At 37.3% G+C, this 22,471-nt stretch overlaps 2 protein-coding genes across 8 annotated transcripts in view; one reads left to right on the forward strand and one right to left on the reverse strand.

Annotated features, from left to right (window-relative positions):
* mmel1 (membrane metallo-endopeptidase-like 1) lies at positions 1-18,449 on the forward strand. 4 transcript variants are annotated; one of them, XM_067503553.1, is made up of 27 exons: positions 1-182; positions 2,700-2,870; positions 3,023-3,051; positions 3,980-4,156; positions 4,535-4,573; positions 4,888-4,947; positions 5,080-5,241; positions 5,369-5,449; positions 6,240-6,281; positions 6,535-6,630; positions 7,144-7,262; positions 7,903-7,968; positions 8,262-8,396; positions 8,679-8,768; positions 10,299-10,435; positions 10,519-10,612; positions 10,718-10,846; positions 11,453-11,551; positions 11,659-11,742; positions 11,823-11,926; positions 12,265-12,323; positions 12,454-12,573; positions 12,769-12,902; positions 13,044-13,109; positions 13,240-13,335; positions 13,856-13,932; positions 14,958-18,449. In XM_067503553.1, the coding sequence occupies exons 2-27, from the start codon at positions 2,842-2,844 to the stop codon at positions 15,055-15,057; spliced, it is 2,424 nt and encodes an 807-aa protein (XP_067359654.1). In that variant the 5' UTR covers positions 1-182; positions 2,700-2,841; the 3' UTR covers positions 15,058-18,449. The 4 variants fall into 4 exon arrangements, with proteins under 4 accessions (XP_067359654.1, XP_067359653.1, XP_067359655.1 ...); XM_067503552.1 differs by lacking the exon at positions 3,023-3,051; XM_067503554.1 differs by lacking the exons at positions 3,023-3,051; positions 6,240-6,281 and having other exon boundaries at positions 14,958-18,448.
* prxl2b (peroxiredoxin like 2B) overlaps positions 10,395-22,471 on the reverse strand; it is a 17,956-nt gene continuing 5,879 nt past the window's right edge. For 2 of the 4 annotated variants that reach the window (XM_067503564.1, XM_067503560.1), the window contains one exon: positions 20,199-20,522. In XM_067503564.1, the coding sequence (XP_067359665.1) occupies positions 20,432-20,522 (91 nt within the window). In that variant the 3' untranslated portion in view covers positions 20,199-20,431. Of the gene's footprint in view, positions 10,450-20,198; positions 20,523-22,471 lie in introns of those variants that run through there. The other 2 variants (XM_067503562.1, XM_067503566.1) reach the window with 2 other exon arrangements.

The raw sequence follows: 22,471 nt of genomic DNA on the forward strand, positions 1-22,471 counted from the left end.
CTTTCTCTGCTGCCTCACTCATTCCCTGAGCAGCACACTCAACTGGATAACGTCTCTTTCCACTCGCAGCACAGACTCATTTCTCTACACACCAGCTCTGAGTGAATTCTCAGCAGGGGTGTTTGAGATATTAGCGTGCTGTGGGGGAGCGGCTCAGGAACTTCTACCATCCACACACAAAGGTAAGCCTCTGGATCCCTTTTACTGTTTGCAGTCGAGCGCTAGAGTGAACACGGCTAAAGTTAGTCACCTGGAACTGTAGCTTAAAGGTGTCACTCGTGTCAGATTGTCAGCAGTCAAAAGACAGTTTTGAAACAGAGTATACTTTATAAGGACCTTTTTGCATATGGTAAGTAGTGAATAACGCTGCGCTGGAGAAAGTGTGCAGCTTGTTGGCACTGACTGAGCCGTGAGTTAATCATTGTTTTGCTCGGAACACTAAGTTTAGAGAAGAACAGTGCCAGTCAGTGAACGCAGGCACTCCTAATCTTAATGTGCTTAAAACAAGGAGACCTCTCACTTTCAGAGAAAGGCTTTTATTTTTGACACACTGAACCTCTGACCGGTTTCATTAAATCACGTCGGTGGCATGTGAACACTTTGTTTCAAATTCACCCTTGAGATGCTGAGGACACAAATTCCGAAAATTGTCACTGGAGGTCACTCGCTCTAATTGGATTCAGCACATGGATGAACACATCTTTGCCATCAATTTTATCATCTCACTCGCACTGTTACACTTTATGTTTAAATGTCTATTTGCATTCGTTCCTCCTTTTCCGTGTGGATATTACTGAAAATCAACACCAATAAGACCTGTGTTCTCATTATCTGTTGGTCGAGTTAGGAAAAAGCTGAAAAAAATGCTTTTAAATAAAATAAAAGCTTCCTCCTGGATCAAAGTCTTTAGGAGGACATCTGAAATTTTTAACAATGATCTTTGTAAAGGCTTTGATTTTCCTTTATGGTGGTTTTGAAATATCATACCTATGAATGGATCTTTACGGGACAGTAACTGTCTTTTCTATAGTCTTAATTTTTGTTTTAATGCTGATCACTTGGTCAGACCCATATTGCAATTTTCAGCAGTCTTTACTAATTTAAATTTAAAAAATGGAAATGCCAGCTCAGAGGTGACTGACATATTGAAAGCCCCAGAAACAATCATGATAAAAGAACTCTGCTGTGCTTAGGCGGTTACTGATCTGTGAAGCCTGAACAAAACACTACACAGTGTTCTGAACACTGTAGTAGTCACTTGCTAATTTGCGAGTTCCCATTAATCTTTGACTCACATCTGCCGACAAATTAATTTTCTCCCCTTTATGCACCAATCAAGAGGTGATAAAGCAGTTTACATTGTTGGGCCTAAATTGTGGAACAGTTGGTTAGTTCATCGCCTCCACTGGAACTTTTAAAACTCACCTTTAGACCTGACTATTTTCTTTTAATAGACTTAATATGCTTTTTCTTAGTTTATTTTATCTAATATTGTCATATGCCTGTAAAGCTACTAAAAGCTACTGTGGTCAACAATTGTTGTGCTATATAGATTAAATTATTATAAATTATTTGAATCACTAAATTACTTACTTAGTGATCAATGCAAAGTAGGTAATAGTGGAAATGCTTTGTTCAGTGCAAGGATTTGTGAATGTCACTCCCTATGTAGTTTATTCTCTTGCTTCCCCCTTTTTTATTGCACATACACACATAGTAAATTGTCTTCAGTATAAAACTAACTCTTACAAATGTTTGCATTTGTAAGAGTGAAAGATCAGCAGCCACCTGCATGTAGAGCAAAGTCCCCATATCACAATCATTTCAGTCCTTAAGCCTAAAAGGCTTTTAACCAAGAAATAGAAAAGAAAATAGAAAGAAAAAGTGTTAATGATTTGGTTGTACATTTACTAAACACCTCTAGCTGGGTGGTCACGTCACCTGCAGGGACCTGCTCTGTGTGGTGCAGATGCAAAAAGGTGGAGAATGTTGTTTTGTGTGCTGAGGTAGGAAGACATGCACATTTCTTGTCACTGCATTTTCTTCCTGTGCTGTCTTTATTTATTTACTTTGCAGTAAATAAAACTGCAAATATACTATTAGGGTAAACTGTTACTCTGTCCTTAAAGCAGTAAGCAGCATCAAGTCCTTCTGGACATGGTTTTTCCTGGGTTTTGTCTTTCAGCCTACATAGAGCTTGTCCAAGCCACCTGGGTGGTGCATCTTTGCAGGACAATCTGCAAACTCTACTCAGGTCAAGTAGCGTGTTAATATATCAGACCATCTAATTTATTAAAATAAATGTTTACTTTGTTTACGGCATCTAATCGTAGTTTTACTGTATAAAAATTTGTTTCAAATTAAAATACCTTTGACCGACGGAAGGCTTTTTCAACTTTCTGTAAAAAATAAAGGTTCCTTGTTTTTGTAACGTTCACTGAAGGTGAGTTCTGTCTGTGTCCTGTCAGTGGAAAAGCGAGTAATGAACATAAAGGCAGCACAGCTGTCTGAGGATATTTAAAGCTGTAAATAATTTGTAATGACACAGTAGACACATTATCACACAGTTTTCCTTTCCCTGAAGCCTGTCTTTAATGCAGTAAACTAGGACTCAGAGTGTCTTTCTGTGCAGTCTTATGCTGAGGATGGCAGTGAAACTCTAACAAACCCCTGTCTTCTCTTCATCACTGTGGTGCCAGATATGTGCCTGTGAGTATTCATCAAGAAGTGCTAATGGGACCCAGCAGCGTGAACCTCTGATTTACAGCCCGTCCTCCTGTCAGGCCTAATGATAGGGCAATGGGGCTGGTTATGGAGAAACAGGTGCTGCAGAGTGAATAGATGCGAAGCAATGCTGCTGAAAGCCACGGGTGATTGTTGTTTTGTCCCCTGCACAAATGCTCATTTGCAATATTGCGTTCATCCATACATAATTATTGTGCATGGAAATTAGCTCTATTGATGTAAGCTTATAGGTAACAACCTTGTGTGTGTTTGTGTGCGCATGTGTGGCGGAGGTAAGGTGGGGGCTAAATATTTCAAACTACAGTGGTAATTGAAAATAACATTGTAGTTGGAAATATTTACACTATTTACACGCCAAATTGTGTCTGACATAACTGTCACATCCAAATTACACAAGGACTATAAACTATAAACTTCTCATGTGGTGTAATTTAAATAACAGTTTGAGAAAAAAAGTAGTCAAACAATTAGAAAAGGCAAAAACATATTAAAAAATGTTATTTTTGTTGTATGACATTTACAACCTTTTTATCTTCGGTTGAAAAATTAATTTGAGTAATGTTAAAACTACTGTAGCTGCACCTTTGCCAGCTACAACATTTAAATGCTTCACTAGTGCATAATATTTATAATCTGGTAATATAATACACTGCAGGGGCCAAGTACTCTTACTTTTGACTTTTGACTACTTTTACCTTCAGTATTTGAAATTAAGTAGGATTATGAGTGTAGTTGTTTGTTCAATTTCTAAATCATTCAATCATTTAGTGATGCCTTTGTTTGTGCTTTTTTGATCTCTCCCACTAAACCTCCCCATTCATTTTAAAATCCTCTGACATTAAAATTAAATTTAACACTAAATAAGTAAATCTGGGGGCGGAACTGTGGCCCACTGTTAGATTGTGTTGAGGCTTTCAACAAACCAAAAGCCAATTTTAAAAGAATTAAAACATCAATAATAGTAAAATGTCGGCAGAAATATTTAATATTCACTTAAAGAGTGTAAATATAGTGCTTTGTGCAACGAGAACAACAGTTTCACAACTCCTGTCAGTGAAGTTGTTGTAGGTGTTTAGCAGTTGAAGCTCACTCACTGCAGGTCAGCTGGCACAGTTTACCGATGGATCGTTACACAGCCCACACACACACACACACACACACACACACACACACACACACACACACACTGGTAGCTCTCTGCCTGGACCATCCCACACTTGTGCCTTTTTCACAGAGCCGGCAGTCAGGAGGAATATGGGCAAATCCGAAAGCCAAATGGATATCATGGAGAAATCAAGTAAACCTGGGAAGCGTCGTTGGACTGTTGCAGAAATTGGTCTGTCCGTGTTGCTGCTGTTGGTCAGCTGTGCCCTGGCTGGGCTGGTAGTCCTCTACACGTCGGTTGTGAAAGGTAATGGCTCTGTCAGGCTGGCTGTGGAAAGGTCAAGATATTACAGATGGCAGCAGTAATAAAGGGTCTGCCGTGGTCTCCAGCAGTGACCATGATCTGCTTTATGGAATACTAATGCACATATGTCAATGTGTACACTTTCAGAGATAATTTAAAAGTTAATATTACTGACCAAATTTTAGCTTCTAATACCATATGTACACTACACACACACACAGACACACACACAGACACACACACACACACACACACACACACACACTGGCCTAACACTGGACTAACCTAAATTCTAGGCTCTTTTTTGCAGTTTTTTTAAAGATGTTATTGAATAAACTGTGTCTGCTTTCATTTAAATTATTTTTTTCCCATTGAATTCAGAACAATCAAACAGTGTGTCAAGGAGCCCAACAGATGAAGGTGAGTATATCCATCTTGTAATCTGAACACATGATAGACTGTGGGACAAGAGATCATGCATGTGTAAACCTCTACCTCTGACAGTCTCTGTAATATTGTAATTCCCTTTTCTGCCTGATCAGCAGTGCCACACAAAAGTGAAAGAACAGGGTCACTGCTGACATAGTCATTGCCTGTCACACACAGACTGTAGATCGAGGCTACTTCAAATAATCTGTATACTGTACTTCACACAACAACATGGATCCTTTTCTTAGTTTTGGTGAAAAAAGAGTCTGCATGCTTTCTCACGGTCCTGACACTGACTTTTTCAGGGCAGATGTTTCGTTCCAACTTCAAAAATGTGTGCACAACTGCAGATTGTGTTACTGCAGGTGAGAGGAACTATTCCTTCACTACTGGTTTATTTTGCTAAGTAATTCACATCCTTGCAAAACAACAGTTTTCTTTCTATATGGATCTTCACCATTCTGTCTCTTTCTGTCCCTCATTGTTACACCTTACAGCGGCTCGACTCTTGCAGAACATGGATAAGTCTGTGAAGCCTTGTGATAATTTCTATCAGTACGCTTGTGGGGGCTGGCTGGAGCGCCATGTGATCCCAGAGACCAGCTCCCGTCACAGTGTCTTTGACATTCTGAGGGACAAGCTGGAGATTGTCCTCAAAGGTCAGCTGGCACAGTTCTACGTCAGGATTGTGGGTTTACTCTTTATTGGTCGGTGGCCTGCAGTATTCAGCGCCACATGTGGGTTTGATTCAGAGCTGAAATGTTTGCATATGTTTTGTTGCTGCAGGTGTTCTTGAGACAGATAATAAACAGGACAGGGATGCTATCAAGAAGGCCAAAATCCTATACAGTTCCTGCATGAATGAGAGTAAGGAACCTCTTTACACTTTAAAAATTGTCATTCACCTTCCAAAGAAAACATAAGACAAATTGATAAAAACTGATCATTTCAGATGATGCTTTGCAGCCAGGGATTCATCAGGGTTTAGCAAATTACATGTATATACATTTTCGTAATACAACATAAAATTCAAATACCATTTTAAGGACCATACAACACCATACCATACCGTACCATGCTGTAGTACTTTCTAATCTTAGTAATTCTAACAACTTGAATTAAGTGAGCAAACCTGCATACAGTGGCATAAAGTGGAATGAAATAAATGTATGGATTAACCAGTTAATTGTTAGCTCACTGACTAAATTCGTGACTTTTGATTTAAGTCATATAAATTATATATAAATTATATATAAATGCATATGCATATAAATTGGCTACCAGATGAAGTTTCAAGAAAGGTAGACTTTCTGACTAACTCTAATTCGAAGCATCCTCCCGACATTAGGATTAGGTTGCCAGAAACCGTGGTAAGATTCGGCCACGAGACTGTTCTTGCACAATAAAGGCACAAATAAAACATTTGTACAATTTTTTTAGGTTTATGACATTTTTCAATTTGTTATCTTTAACCATGCATCCTGTTCAGAATTATGAGGGGGGGGCTGGAGCCTATTCAAGCTTGGGCAAGAGGCAGGCACAGTCTATCTTAGGACCAACACAGGGACATTCAAACAGACATAAAATCCCTCACACTCACACCAATAGTCAATTTAGAGTCACCAATTAACCTAACATGCATGTCTTTGGACTGTAGTACCCGGAGGAAGCACCCGATGGATCCTGGGACCTTCTAGCTGTGAGGCAGCAGCATTAACCATTCCACCACCATTTTGCCCTTCATACATGACAATTTAAACTACATTAACATATCGAATTTGTTCTTAAAATAAAATAAAATAATAATAATGAGAATAAAAGTAAACTATTGTGGTAAAATTGTAAACAACAAGGTCAAAATTGAAGTTGCAATCTTAATAAGGTGTGTTCATGAATAGTAGAGACTGCAGTGTTTTTGTTACTTGTCATAATTTGTGGTATTTTACTTGCAGGCCTTATAGAACAGCGTGACTCCCTGCCACTTCTAAAGCTCATTGAAAGCATCGGAGACTGGCCTGTGGCATCAGATGACTGGAACACCACTGCAGGTTAAATACCTCTAAACCACACTCTGATTATTATTATCTGTGCTGCACACAATGGCAAACATGCACATGCAACACAACAAAACAAACAAGCACTTGTGTTCCTATTCAAATACATGTGCTCACACAGAGGCTGTGCGGCTATATTTGTACTCTACTTTGAATTGCTGAGTGTGAGCTTTGTTGGCGGGATCAAGAGGCCAGCCGAAGCTCTTCAGCTGAGCAGTCAGGTGTGGTGTTGAGGAGCGTGATGTGTGGGCAGAGGAGCAGCTCCTCAATCAGGACTGTAAAGGATGCTTTAAATAGTCTACACTGCTGTTCCCCAAGCTCCTGGCTCTTGCCACTGTAATTAAATGTAATCATGGATGGTGGCTCAAACAGAATTAACCACGCATATCTGCACACACAGATTTGCACAGAGTAGCCAGTGAATATAAGCAGTAGAGGCAGAGAGTGGGCCTGATCCTTGCAGCCTGGTACATTAAATGGTTGTTTAAATATTTTATTGTTGTGCAGAGGAATCATGGAGCCTTGAGGACACACTGGCCACGCTAACTTCTCGTTTCCACAAGAAGGTCCTGCTGGACATGTACGTGTGGACAGATGACCGGGACTCACTACGGCATATAATTTATGTAAGATCAGTGGCATTTGGTTATTTTATATTTGTATTACTCTCAACAAATCCCTAAAAAAAAAGACCAAACACAACAGTGTGTTAGTCCACCTCCTAATAAAATTGTGTATTGGTTTGGGACTATGAGACATAGATTAATACACGTTTGGTGTGCTTGTGAGGTTTAGGACTGTTTGTGGGGAATGACACAATGTGAACAAGAGTGCCCACGTTCAGTGTAATGAAGGAACAAACAGTGCAACATCACGGTTCATTAATGTTTTTGTAATTGTTTTTTCGACAACAGCAGGGGGCTGTAGCACAGATAAACAAGCTGCAGTATGTGGAGCATTTGCTATGCAAAAAATACTTGACAGTAGGATCAGTTTAGTGTCCATTTTGGCTTTTTCATGTGGGATATTGACGATAATGAATGAATATTACCAGAGACATAGTTTAATTATGTAAATATGTAAATTTTATAAACCACCTATCAATGTTAACTGTCCAGGGTGTACACCACCTCTCACTCACTGACAGCTGGGATTGGCTCCAGCCCCCGGTGATCCTAAACAGGATACGCAGTTACCTATAATGGATGGATGGATAGATTATAAATGTAAAATCCTGTATAATTTTTATTCTTGTATTCTGGTTAGATTGACCAGCCGGGACTTGGAATGCCATCAAGAGATTATTACTTTAATGATGGAAATTATAAAAAGGTAAGGTCTAAAGTACATAAAAAAGAACAATTCTCATTTTAAAAACTGTATATTAAAAAAAGGTCTTTAAGCAAGAACCTTTATTGTTTTGTTTCTAGATGTTATTTGTCTGTTATTTGAGCTGCAACAATAAGATTGTTTTCCCCTCAATAGTTTTGGTTTAACACAGAAAACCTAAAACAAAAACGTATATTACACTAAAAATGCATAAATCGTAGAATAGACTAGTTGTAATAGATAAAATGTGGCTGCTTACGAGTGAGTTGATGTGTACAGCTTAAGTGATGCCACAGGTTCGAGAGGCCTACCTACATTTCATGGTTTCTATTGCGGGGATAACCCGAGAGGACAGGAACCTGACTCAGGATGACGACCGTGTGTGGGAAGAAATGATGCAAGTGCTGGAGCTGGAGACCGACATCGCCAATGTAAGTACCAGCCACAACACGAAATGGAAATGGGGGATGAGGGCTAAGAAAAATGTATCATGACAAGCTAAAATATGAGAACCTCTGATCTGCTTTTGGTAAATAAGAGAAGCAGGGTACACTTAGTGTGGATCTAGGCCAGCAGCCAATCTTTTAACTTTTTCTATTTTTTTGTGCCTGTTTCGACATGACTTATGACACTTTGCCAATAAAAGATGAGCAAATAACTGTACTACCAAGCGCCTGTATATAGTCTACGTTTTCCTTCCTATTTCCGGACAGGCCACATCACCAGCAGAGGAGCGCCAAGATGTTACAGTTCTGTACAACAAGCTGACACTGGCTGAACTACAGAACACTTTCAGCTTCAATGTGAGTTTCATTCTAATTTTGTGATTCTACATTTCCTATTATTAAACAAATACTATTAATGTGTCTGTGAGTGACGTTTTATGTAAGTCAGGGATCGTTAGAAATAACAAAAGTATTTATGTGAAAGTCACCACAACGGAACTTGTTCTGCACATTGATTTGGCATGAGTTTTTATAATAATATAAATATAAAATCGCCCTTCCTGCAGCAACCCTCTCATTTAGCCCGGACTTGGGACCAGCTGGGCGGGGCCACACCTTCTGCATCCCAACCCAATGCTCTACCACTGACACATCAGGCCCCCTTTAGCAAAAAAAACACAGTAAATGGTTTTGTTTTTAAGGAATACCTACATAAATGGAAAACAAACTCTTTCACTAAAGTAATAGTACATCCTTCTTAAGAAAAAGTCTTGTTGGTTATCATGCAGAGATGATAAAATTGATGCCACTCTTATGTATGTACACTAAACAAAATCCGTTATTTAACTTCTCTCCAACATTTCTCCCAAAGAAACTTCAGAGCTCACAATTTAAAATAATATTTCTTGTATAATCCACACAAAAATGGGGCCACATGCCATACTATTTTCTGACTGAAAGACAGAGGCAATGAGGAGCAGGCTATATGTTTCTGTTTCCATTCTTTCTGCCAAGCAAGGCTAACTGGCTGATGTAAATTTACATTTACTGTCACTTCCTATCAGACTCATGTCAAGAAAGTAAATAATGATTTGTCAAACCATTCCTTTATCACAGGAACCCCAAATGTATTATTTGTTAGCAAGGATTGCCTATGTACTGTAAGGGAAAATTATATACTGTACTAAGTGTTGTGCTTATCATACAGAAGTGTTAAGGAAAATGATGGACTCTGCAGAGGAAACACCACAGAATGAAAAGTCTTCTTAGCCTTGGCCTCATTTTTGTACATAATGATACTTTGCATGTTATTGTTTACATCTTGCACAAGGTAATTCAAGGTACAAGTAGAAGTTGTAGTATAGTGAATTAAAGACAAAATGTTACAATTAGATCTACTGGTTTGTTTCACCTAGCTGGCAAAATATTTATAATATGAAAGATATTAAACTTCTTCAGGAGTAGAATCTTTTTTGCAGTCACTTAGGTTTTCATCGAACTCTAGCGTTTATCAAGATAAAAAAGAGAATCTTCCCCGACATCAAAAAAAAAAAAAAAGAATATTGAAAACCTGATATTGAGAGATGTTTTTTAAAAATTAACTAAACAATATTGGAATGCATTAAACAAATGATCAACACATTATTTTCATGAAACAGACAGAATAGACTTCACCAAAATTACATAGAATAGATTTTATATTGTCCTTTTAATTGTCACGCAACAAGATTTTATCCGACCCCACTGCCTTCTGCATCCCAACCCAATGCTCTACCAGTGAGCCACCAGGCCCCCAAAATTCTGCAACTCCTATTCAACCATAAAACATTTACCAATATTAGTAAAACTAAGCCCATTATAAAATATGTGCTCTCTTTTGTTTTCCAGGGTTTTAACTGGACACGATTTATTCAAGGTGTACTGTTGAGTGTGTCCATAGAAGTTAAGCCAGAGGAAGAGGTGGTGGTGTACAGCTCTCCTTACCTTGAGAAGATGAATGATGTTCTCTCTAGACACAGTGTCAGGTCAGCCCAAGAGTCTGTGAAGATTACATTATTTTAGAATAAATTCACTCTAAAACAACTACAACAACAAATTATATTTGCAGAACTATGCAGAACTACCTCACCTGGCAACTCATCATTGACCGAGTTAATAGCCTGAGCCGCCGTTTCAAAGATGCCAGAGCCCGTTACAGGAAGGTGAGAAGAGCATGATATACTTCGGTAGCACATTTTTACCTAACCAAGGTCAAAGACATTATCCTGTGTGTGTGTGTGTGTGTGTGTGTACATTTGTACGGACAGACACTCTATGGGACCACTGTGGAAGATGCTTGGTGGCGAGAGTGTGTCCGCTACATCCAAAGCAGCATGGAGAATGCAGTTGGTGCTTTGTATGTGCGTGAGACATTTGCGGGAGAAAGTAAACAAATGGTGAGTCTATTTGTTTTTAAGTGCCATGACAAAAAAAAAAAAAAAAACGAGAAAAAATACTTCCTTAAAGCATGGAAATTGGTTACTACCAAAACAGAGGTTTACATCATATAGTGTACAAACTAAAACTAAAGTGTGCACTGTGTCTACAAATGTATGTGCAAAAAATTTACCTTGAGATGTAGAGTGTTACTTTTATATGTTATTAAATGAATAACTGATTTATCTTCAGGAAAACAAGATTGGTTTGTAGCAATGACACGGCAGCGATTCTAAAATCATGTAAATGTAAAAATACCATTAACACTTCACTTTATAACGTTTCATATACACACTATAATGGAGGTGTAAGCAGATTAAATGTTTACTAGTGTATTTGTAAGCAATTATAATTCCTCCTGTGGCCATCAACTAGTGACATTTTAATAAAACATACCAGAAAATCAAGAAGTTATACAACATGATCAATATTGCACATTATTAAAGGTTCTTATATCTGCATATTATTACAATGATGTGTATTTAAAGGATTTATTAAACGTTTGTGTACTTTTTAAAATGTGGATTGAATTTTGTGATGATAATCTTTGTGTCATATGTCCACAGGTCAGTGACCTCATCAGTAAGATCCAGAAAGCATATGTGGAAACATTGGAGGAGTTAAGCTGGATGGACACTCCCTCAAAAGAGAAAGCGAGAGAAAAGGTACAGTTCATAGTCAAGCTGCAAACTGTACCTTTATGCCTTCTGTGTCTGGACATACAAAGGTGCATATTGTCTTGCTGCTAGATTTTCTTGTGCATCCCTTTTAGGCGCTGGCAATCAAGGAACATATTGGTTATCCAGATCACATTTTACAAGAAAGCAACCAGAAACTGGACCAGGAATATGCTCATGTAGGTAAAAATATTTTGGGGTGTCATTGTAAATAACTGAAAATGCACTCATTACTGACTTGTTCTGTTTCTCTTTTTAGCTCAACTTTAGTGAAGAACACTACTTTGAGAACATCCTCGAGAACCTGAAGTCTGAAGCACATAAGAGTCTGAAGAAGCTCAGAGAACCAGTTGATCCAGATTTGTAAGCTTTTGATAAATCTGTATAAAGCCACAAAGTTAACATGCATGACAAGAATCATATAGTTTGAAAACACAGGGTCTGATGGACCAATGTTAAATGTCCAATCTCTAAACCATACCAAAAATTATTTGATAAAATGACTTAAAATGCATACAATGTCCTTTTGGATTTTGTCACTTATCATTAAAAGAGAAAGACACAAGTAGCTTTCAAAAAACATAAAACATTACAATTTCATGAAGGGTAAATTGTGTAAAATATGGTGCATGCGAATATGCAGCTCAAACTAAAAATTCTGATTATTAGTATTAATAATTTCTTAATCATTCATTTCTCAGGTGGATCATTGGTGCAGCTGTGGTAAATGCTTTTTATTCACCCAACAGAAACCAGATAGGTAAGAGCTTTACAAGAATCAGTGGGGCCACCAGGAGCATGTGTGACAAATAAGAGAGGTTTTTTCATTATAACTCTCTTCACTGTTGTTGCCTGCATTTCATGTTTCTTCACTTCTGTTGTTTGTCCAGTGTTTCCTGCGGGAATCCTGCAGCCACCTTTCTTCAGTAAACATCAGCACCAAGCCCTTAATTTCGGTGGAATAGGAATGGTTATTGGACATGAGATCACTCACGGATTTGATGACAACGGTTGTTGTCATGGAATTGTTGGGAAAACCCAATTAATAAATGCAGTTTATCGTTTGCTGTCACTTTATCATAACATTTTATTTAAAATATGTTATTGTGAACAGTTCACTATGATATGTCCCCACATTTCAGATATACACATGTCAATAAGTTTGGCAAACAGTGCTTTACCTAATCCATGATGTTTTCACACAGGGCGTAATTTTGACAAGGACGGTAATATGCTAAACTGGTGGAGTAATTACTCTGCTGAGCATTTTAAAGAGCAGTCGCAGTGCATGGTGCAACAGTATGGCAACTTCAACTGGAAGCTAGCAGGTGGACAAAACGTAAGCACCCAGTGGCATTTATGAAAACAGATGTTTTGTCTCTGCTGTAACACCTGACTTTGGAAGCCATGTATTAAGTGACCGCTGGAATGAGTGTTTTCATGTTGCTGTGTTTTCCTCGTTTACTTCATGTGATCATAGGTCAGTGGAATCAGCACTTTGGGAGAAAACATTGCAGACAATGGAGGGGTTCGTCAAGCATACAAGGTTGGGTATCAGCTACAAAAGCAGAACATCATGTTACTATTTATGCAATAATGACTAACTCCAACATGTTTACAACTAACTTTCTGCACATCTGAAATCTGTTTTTAAGTTTGTGTGCATGTGATTACAGGCATATCTGAAGTGGGTAGAAATACAGGGTGAAGAGCAGTGTCTTCCTGGTCTAGATATGGATCACAAGCAACTTTTCTTTCTTAACTTTGCCCAAGTGAGTAAAAATCATGAGGAAACTTCTGTCCTTTCTAAATATATCATTTTTGCAGACAGTAGATAAATGACTATTTCCCAAACTGGAGTTGAGAGCCAAAGCTTAAGGGGGGGGGGCATTTTCAGTGGATGTTTGGTGCTAAAAAGCAAACACTGGAACAAAAGAAGACGGTCAGGGGGTCAGACACTGAAGCCATCTCAGCTGCCAAAGTAGAGAGCATTGTGGTGCCAGAAAATGTAAAGTACAAGCAGTAAACTGTCAGTGATAAAAAAATGGGTCCAATGCCCGTAACAGATCTGCTTAGGAGTCACAAATGCTCCAAAATGAGACAGTGAACTTTACAAGCGAGATTGTTCATTAGTAAAAACCTGCACCAAAACTGTACATACAAAATCAGAGATCAGTAAAGTTATTTCCCATAAAGTATATAATCTAATCAGAAGCTATGTGTAATATATTAGTCATTTATAAACATTCACAAATGTGTTTAACAGAACCCATCTTATATTCCTTTTTTCAGGTGTGGTGTGGTGCTTATCGGCCTGAGTATGCCAGCCAGTCCATCAAGACCGATTCGCACAGTCCCTTAGAATACAGGTAACGAGACACATACTTCAGCATCAATTTAAATATCCGAATGGGTAGATTGATGGATTTCATTACTTTCTAAACTGCCGCTCTCTTGATAAGTTCTTTATGGTCTGGAATCTATTTTTGCCCTCATATAAATACATTTTTACTTTTAAACATTTTAAATTGACTTAGTCTGGATTAACATGAATGAGAATAATTCACTTTTTACCTGCTGGGTTTAATTAGGAGTGTAGGTGCTTTAGTTTCAAAATAAGATTTGACTTATTGAGTGCAAGAAAAGATCATTTGTTTTGTTTGTTTTTCCTGGCTAACACTGGATTAGTGATAAATCCAAGGAAAATTATTACTTGCGGGTCACTTCATCTTAAGGAAGCTGTTCCAGAACAAATTCAAAGTTCACTCTAGCCTAGCAAGCAGCAGCTTTCAGTTTTCTGTTGTTCACTATACCTGCTCAGCAATAAATGGTTCTATAAAGGAGAATTGAGCAGCTGAAGGAGCCATGAACTGGGAAGACTAAAAGCCGAGATAAAACGTGAGGCAAAATTTCCCTTATATTTATCATTTGAGTGGAAACAAAACTCCAAGAATTGTAATGTTTCTACATGACTGCACATGTAAATAATCAATTACTAGCTCAGAAGTTCAGCTTGTTTTGTGCTGACCACAAAGTGACTAAAAAAAGATCAATTTATGTAGATTTATTATTGTCTTTCCCTAAACAATCGCTCATTTTGCATGTTAATCCCTAATTTAAATTGACTCTATTCTGTGTTTGTGGACTAAAAGACTCTTCATCCAAAATCAGCAGATACACAGCTGAATGCAGCTGATTCACCACACTGTAAATATAAGACTGACAAAAGTACCCTGGTATATTAATAATAATAATCATCATCATCATCATTATTATTGTAATCATAATTTATTCAACCTCTGGAATCAGGGAATTTCCATTTGCAGTGCAGCAGTGCTCCTCTATGCATATCATATTTTCATCACCCTTAATGTTTTATTTCTTTTCTTTTCAGGGTGCTCGGATCTCTCCAGAATTTTGAAGCATTCTCGGAAGCTTTTCAGTGCCAAAAAGGCACGCCAATGAACCCAGAGTTGAAATGTCGAGTCTGGTAGAAAGTTTTTCTTATGAGGTATTTATTTCTTGACATGGGCAACTCAAAGCAAAAGAGCAAGTCACACTTTTTAAACCCACATTGAGATTCTGCTTAAGACCTATTCTAGTCAATTTGGGTTGTGACACAGATATTTTCATATACTGCACATGTTTATAAAAAGAAGGGCATCCTGAAATACCCTAGTTTTAAAAGTTGATGTGTATCATATACTATAAAAAAAGAAATTTGCTTGAGTGTCTACTTAAGTTTGAAGTGTTGCCTCTGATTAAGCAGGTCACCTGTTTGTTTTTGCTATGTCCCGTGACATATGTCTAGTTGGTACACAGATGACAAGGTGGCGTATAAAATATAAGAGGTTAAAGCTTATGTCTGGCTTTGAATGCTTTCCCAGCTTTTGCTGAAATAATCCTTAAAAAAATCTCTTTTTCAGATCTTTGTGATTGATCTATTAATATCTGGCACGGAGTTGCACTGGTGTCTTTCCTCTGATGTATAGTTTTCGAGACATTGTGCCATTTCAGAATGAACAATAGTGAACAAATCTAACTTTGACTGAAGCGTGAATAATGAATAATGAAATAAATGAAAGCTCTGGGCTTTGCTGAACTAAAGCTATGGTAGAATTAGTCACACTCTGAGAGTTTGGTCATTCAGTGTTACATGAAACAAATTACCTAAAGACTTTAAGACTGTTAAATCTTTGCAGCTTTTACCTTAAATTTACATTCTGTAGGAGCTGCAGCTTTCAGCATTTACAGAGTGGATAAATATTTCACATTTACAAAGCCATTCAGCACTTTTTGCAGTTTTACATTTCTTTATTGCATCTGCAAATGAATGTCGCTCAATGCTCGATGGATGTCATTTGCTGTCAGAAACCATATTTCACATTTTGTTTTGAAAAATATTGGCGGCTTACCGCTTTTTAACTAGTGAGAAAAAACAAGCTGTTGAAGGTAAAGCGACGTGATAATAATGAAAAACAATGTGTTTCACTTTATTGCATTATTATTACATTATTTTTACATTAAATGAAGGTTATGTACACTGTACGTTGCTAATCACAGTTTTGTGTTTGAAGCTTTCACCCCCTTTCTTTCTGCTTCCACACATTTCACCTTTTACATATTTTTTAGATTAAAAAAGCATGTTTTTTACATGACACATTCCTACACTCATTCACAGTGATTATGTCTATTTGTATTAAATGTGTAAGTCAATATTTAACTCTCCAAAATGTGAGTGATTTATAGAAGAACTGGCCTTTCCTTCACCACACAGATTTGAACACAATTTTAGCCTCTGGGCCAGTTGCATGCTAATGGGTAAGGCAGTAGAAAAACCCCTGTGATACACTCACACATGGACAGGCAGCAGAAGTGGCTCGCCGTCTGATCTCACATTGATCAGCGTCTTGTAAGATGAAAGGATGAAGTTCAGTGTGTTGAAGCGTGGTGGCCGCTGTAGCTGAACCATGAGCCCACAGGCAGACACACTGAAGAATGTGGCTTGTCATTAAAGAGATGTTGAAGGACAGGACTGTTATTTTGTACCTTTATTAACAAGTAATGACAGGCAAATCAAAGCAGAGTGGAACTCATATGATAGGATGGATGTACTGGCTGCAGGAAGCTGCAGCTTTTGTGCTGAAGAGAAACAACACAGGGACGGTTTTGTTTGTTGTTGGCCACACTCAGGATGACTTGGTAAACTGAACACGACTGTTAGGTCTCAACAGAGGCTGCTGAACTGAATGTACATATTTAAGATCTATATTCTCCATTTTTACTCTCAGTCTTCACATATTGGAAAATACTGGTGAGGGGTGGTCATGTTGATCGAAGACTGTTTTACTGAATGGAGTCTGAATGTAAGTGGTGATAGTGTAATCCCACCTAGAAGCAAACAATTTGGGAAATTTGCATCTTTTCTTGCTGGTATGAATATTGATGCTAAAAATGTAATATTAAATTCGTCCATTAATCATGAAACTACACAAAGTTACAGTTACCTTGGCCATAGATTGATTACTGAATGGGTCTAACGGACCAGAACTTCTGAAGTTACTGTTTATATTTCTTGTCTGAAAGACCCAAAATGAGCACAAAAAATGGGCAATCACAAAAAGTTCCACAGTTCCCATATAAAACCAACAATGCATGTATTCACTGTATTGTCTTTGAATCCACAACCTGTTTTAAGTTATTCCTCTGTGCATTTGCCCTCCATTGTTGTTGGAAAGCATTGAAAAACACAAATCAAACAAACCTGTCCATCACATCACTGCAACAAGTTGCATACATGGCATCAGCTACAAGCTTCTCATGCAACATATACCCTTGGATAACAGTTCTTACAGCAACATCTGATAGCACTCAATTCATACCAGACACCCAATTTTGTCATGTGTGGTTAGGGTTGGTTGGCGGAGGTGATAAGAAACAGTAGTAAAGTCCTTCTTTGCAAATGTGTGTTAGAAATCAGGTGGGCTGTACGAAGCAGTTGGTACTTGTTGCCACTTATTTGTTTTTAAAGGCCCCAAAATTTTCATAATATGACCAAGAATAACATCTACCCAGCTGTAGTGGTGCGGCTCACTGATGAGTTAAAGAATAAATGAGGCCTAAGCACAGGGAAATAATGAACAAACAAGATGTAAAACTTTCTAACATTGCCGGAAGGCAAATGAGCCTTGTTATGGTCGGCTCGGTGGCTGTAAGCTAAAACTCCTTCCAGGTTTTGTCATGAAAATGGTATCTTCTCTTCTTATTCTCAGCCAGAAAACAAAGAAGCAAATTTTCCAAAAAATATCAAACTACTCTTTAGATGAGGCATATTAATTATATCTTGCTCAAATAAATAAGGGCTAAATTATAACACGTAACAGCTAAGACCCATATATTTTATCTGTTTTACAACAGTTCACAATTGTTAATTGAACACAAAATGTTTATATGATAAAATGTGTTATTGTGGATACTTCCATGGATGTTCTATTATGCGTTATTTACAGAGAAAGAATTCAAACCGAGCAAGAAATAAAGCATGCAATACATTAGGTTTAGCTTCACCTTAACAGTTCTTACATGGTGAAATTGTGTAATTTTGAAATGACTGAAATAAAATGTTTGCTGTTTATGACCATTTAATGTCATAGCCCATCAGAGTTTATTTATCTACATGAATATTTATGGAATAACATTGTTGCTTTGCAAGAATTCAGACATTAAAAATGTTTTATGAATGTTCCTGCTGCTATGTAATTATCTAGACTCACTGCTATTTTTGTGACTCTGATCTGTAATTATTGTCATTAAAGTGACTGTCTCAAATGGTACAACCTCAAGCTTTTCCTTTTAAATGTGTAATTTTCATTTCATATAGCTTCATAAAAACCTAACAAAATCATTTAGTAATAAGACATTATCAAGTGGATTAGAATATCTTGTCTTTGCTTGTTTTTAATGGTTTTTGACATTTCAGTTCAGTATAAATTGCAGTACAGAACAGAAGTTTACACTTATCGTAGACATAACTGTAATGGCAATATTGGGTTTTGAATTATTTCTTTGAACATGTTTTTGGTATAATAATTGTACACCACACCACGTTTATTAAACTAAAAGGCCCTACATTTGGTGCGCAGCCTTTAATTTATTTGTGGTTTCCTTAAATCAGCAGAGGCTCAAAATAACATTATACATACAGGTTAAAAACTACATATGCAGCACACCTAACATTTGGTTGATTGTCCCTTAGCACGTTTGACCTTTCGCAGATCCTGTTGGTAGCCATCAACAAGCATCTGGCAAAACTCTGGCTGGATATTTGACCACTCTTCTAAGCAGAATTTGTGGAGCTCAGATAAATGTTTTGGTTTGTGGGACAGACCTGAGTTTTAAGCATGGTTCACATATTTTCGAAGAGACTGAGGTCTGGACAGGATTTCAAAAGATTGCTTCATTCCTCAACGAGCTCCATTGTGTGTTTGGGGTCTTTGTTGGAACATTCAAGTATGTCCAAGTTTCAATAGTCTAGCTGGAAGTTTGAGGTTCTGGTAAAACATTCTTTGGTAATCCTCCTCCTTCATTGTTCCATCCTCTCTGTGCAATTTACCAGGGCAACAGCAAGCAAAACAATCAGGAGATACAGTGTACTGCAGTTGAATGTTTCACCTTTACTCCTCCAAACATACCTCTGGTCCTTGTGGCTAAATACTCATTCTTTGACTCATCTTACCATAAATACTTCCTTCAGAAGGTTTGTACCTTGTCTATGTGGTCAGCTAAAAGAGCTTTAATTTATTAATTTTGGAGTAGAGGTATCTTTGTTGGCAGTAATCCATCACTCCATGGTGACAAACGTACGAAGCAGTTTGTAAACACGGCTATACCAGCAGTAACCAGATCATTGCAGCCCTGTGCCAAATTGGTTTCTGGGTTTTTCATGACCATCTGAACCGATATCCTCTCAGCTGAGTGATGGAGTCTGGGTTTTTTCCAAACGCTAAAAAGTGGCTAAACCTCAATAACTTCTAGTTATGTTCAATTATATGAACTGGTGATGTTGTAATGTTCCATTGTTTAGAAATGGCTACGAATCAATAAACATTTCTCACTTCTGTAAATATATCACGATCTTTGGCAGATCTACATTAAGTCCTTTGGACTTTCTCACTGTACTGTGTGTTGGTCAATTCAGTGAGGTCTATCAAACAAACTTTTTTAAGTTGCCTAACTGTAATCAATTAAGATGGCTAACAAGAAGTTAGGAAGACTTAGCCTTTGCAAAATAACAGACATTTCAAGTTTTCAGCACAAGTGAATTAAGGATCTAAGTAGGTGTATCTAATAATTTTTATCCTGCATTGAAAACCCAAACAAATTAAACCCTGAGCACCAAAATCCCTAGGCCCTAAGCCCTAAAATTGCTATGACAGTTATGTCCATAATGCCTCTACGCAGATTTTCAATAATTTCCGGTATCAGGGCATTGTCAGGCTGCTCCAAAGCTTCAGCTCGTGTTACTTAAAGGAGTTAATTGTTGATTTTCTTTGGATCATTAGAAGCCAGCCTCTTACAGGGTTATTTTCTTGGTTATTTTCTTGATATTTACACTTAGAATAACTCAGAATACAAACAGAGTTTAAACTTTTATTACACTCAGGTTTATTAAATAATAATTAATTGTTATTATTGAGGGTGACAAGTATGAAAGTATAACTTAAAAGTGTAAAAAAATTAAATTGTATTTATTACAATTATAAGGTCAAATCCATGTCACTGTAGATAATATAAATTTATAACTGTCACAAGTGAATTACAGTCAATTAGAATTATTGTTAGTAGTTTTAAACTGCTTTACCAATTAAATTACACTTCATTTTTCAAATTTCCATTTTTGTTTTTCAGCGACAGTGGTGTACAGTTGCTGTCATCATCGTGTACAGACATCATCATTGCACTATGGAGAAAGTACAGAGGTTAAACATAGATTGTAAGTTGGAATGATACATTTACTGTCCATAGGTGTAAATTTTATTATAGTTAGTCAAGATCACGTCCCATGTTACCGTTAGGTCCAACATATTGATATAAAGAGCGATTACCATTAATGTCACATACAAGAACCCCTAACCCTAACACTGTAATACAGATTATTATGTGAAAACATTGATGTTAATCATCCAGGGAAATGACTTTTATCTATAGTGACTTTGGAAAGTATTCAGACCCATATACACAATTATTAATACCTACAACCCCCCCCCCCCCCCCCCCCCCCCCCCCCCCCCTGTTGCTCATTAGCTTACTGCTACACTGTAGTAAACTACATAAAAAAGATACAGAAAAGAAAACTTTTTCAGAAAAACCATTTGAGTTAAATTACCAATGGCCGTCAGGAGAGGACAAAGAGAATGAAAGAAGCTCTCAGGCTGTATTTGGTGTAGTAAAGCAGCTGTCACAAATGTTGCCCCGGATGTGCAAAGAGGCAGGGAAATTGTCTGATGCTGGATTTGAAGCGAGTGAGTTCATAGAAGGTGAGATACTTTATACAAACACATACAGAGCGATTTTATATAATCCATTGCGGGACATAAAATGATGCAGAAAAGGGTGGAGCAGTGTACCACCAAAGTGACTGTCAACAGACACTTTTTTTCCTCTGGTTGCACCATAAATGGAACCATACTTATAAATTTACATGAATCTTAACAGCTGGCCATGGCTTGACGTGTAGTTAAGCTAGTGTAGAGGAATCTGCTCGTAATTTATGTTGCTTAGCAACAGTCAAGTCAGGTACAGTTTTGGATGTATTTGTGTTGGCAGAGCTAAATAACTGATAATAAATAAACAAACAATGTCTGATGTTGCTTATTACTGTCAACTAATAAATAGTTTTTGTAGAACTGTGGTATAAAAGCAATATCACACTCAAGGTCATGCCGTTGTACTGAATGTGAGTAGCCACAACACAGCCGTGCTGATATTCAATACCAGAGCACGATCTTGCATGTTACCTTGTTATTTTAAAGATATTACAATGCTATTACCCTGCTAATACCAAGCTGTACAGAGCTACTGTACCAATGGTTCCATTGAAACAATTTTACTATCAACATCAGTGAGTTTCTTTTGTTTAGAGTTTTGTTTGTTTGTTAGTTTGTTGCTGACATGCATTGTGGAGTGGAAGAGTGGAAAATTTGCAATGTCTTTACAGACCATGTCCAATTAACACAATTAACACAACTAGAGGTGAACTATCGATTTGACACATCAAGAAAAACAGGATGTACCTAATCACAATTTAAAGCTGCAGCAAACAGTCAGAATCATTTTGTCAATGGGAAAATTTAGTATCTGATTTTAATACATTTGCAAAAACCTAATACAAGGTTGGTTATTAGTTTTTCATTGGTGGACAAATCTTTTATCAATACCAAATTAAATATACATGTTAAAGTTTGCAAAAACTGAAGAGGTCTGAATACTGAATAGTTTCACTAAATGGTCATAATGTATCTGCAGTAGGCTGATAGAGGTTGTAATCAATATTGTGAATCAATAACATTTTCCAGCTTGCACTGCAAGTGGACACAAATATCGCTCAGATAAAATGAGTTTAGAAACCTCTACTCAAAGCTTCACATCAATAAAGATGTTTAACCTTAATCGTTGTTTTAGACATCCTGCAGAAATGAACTCTGTTCAACAGCCATAACATATATTTAACACTATTTTTCACCTTAATACTTTTCCAGATTTTATGGTAACTGCTTGCATGACTTTAAACGGTTGACAGCTATTAACCATAGTAATCATGGATTTGCATATGTGCTCTTTGGTGTGACAGTTTTTATTCCTCAGTTTCAAATTAGTACGTTTTGATTCATGTCACAGGGGTTTTATAAG

Source organism: Channa argus, chromosome 5 (assembly GCF_033026475.1).
Source record: "Channa argus isolate prfri chromosome 5, Channa argus male v1.0, whole genome shotgun sequence".
NCBI lineage: Eukaryota > Metazoa > Chordata > Actinopteri > Anabantiformes > Channidae > Channa > Channa argus.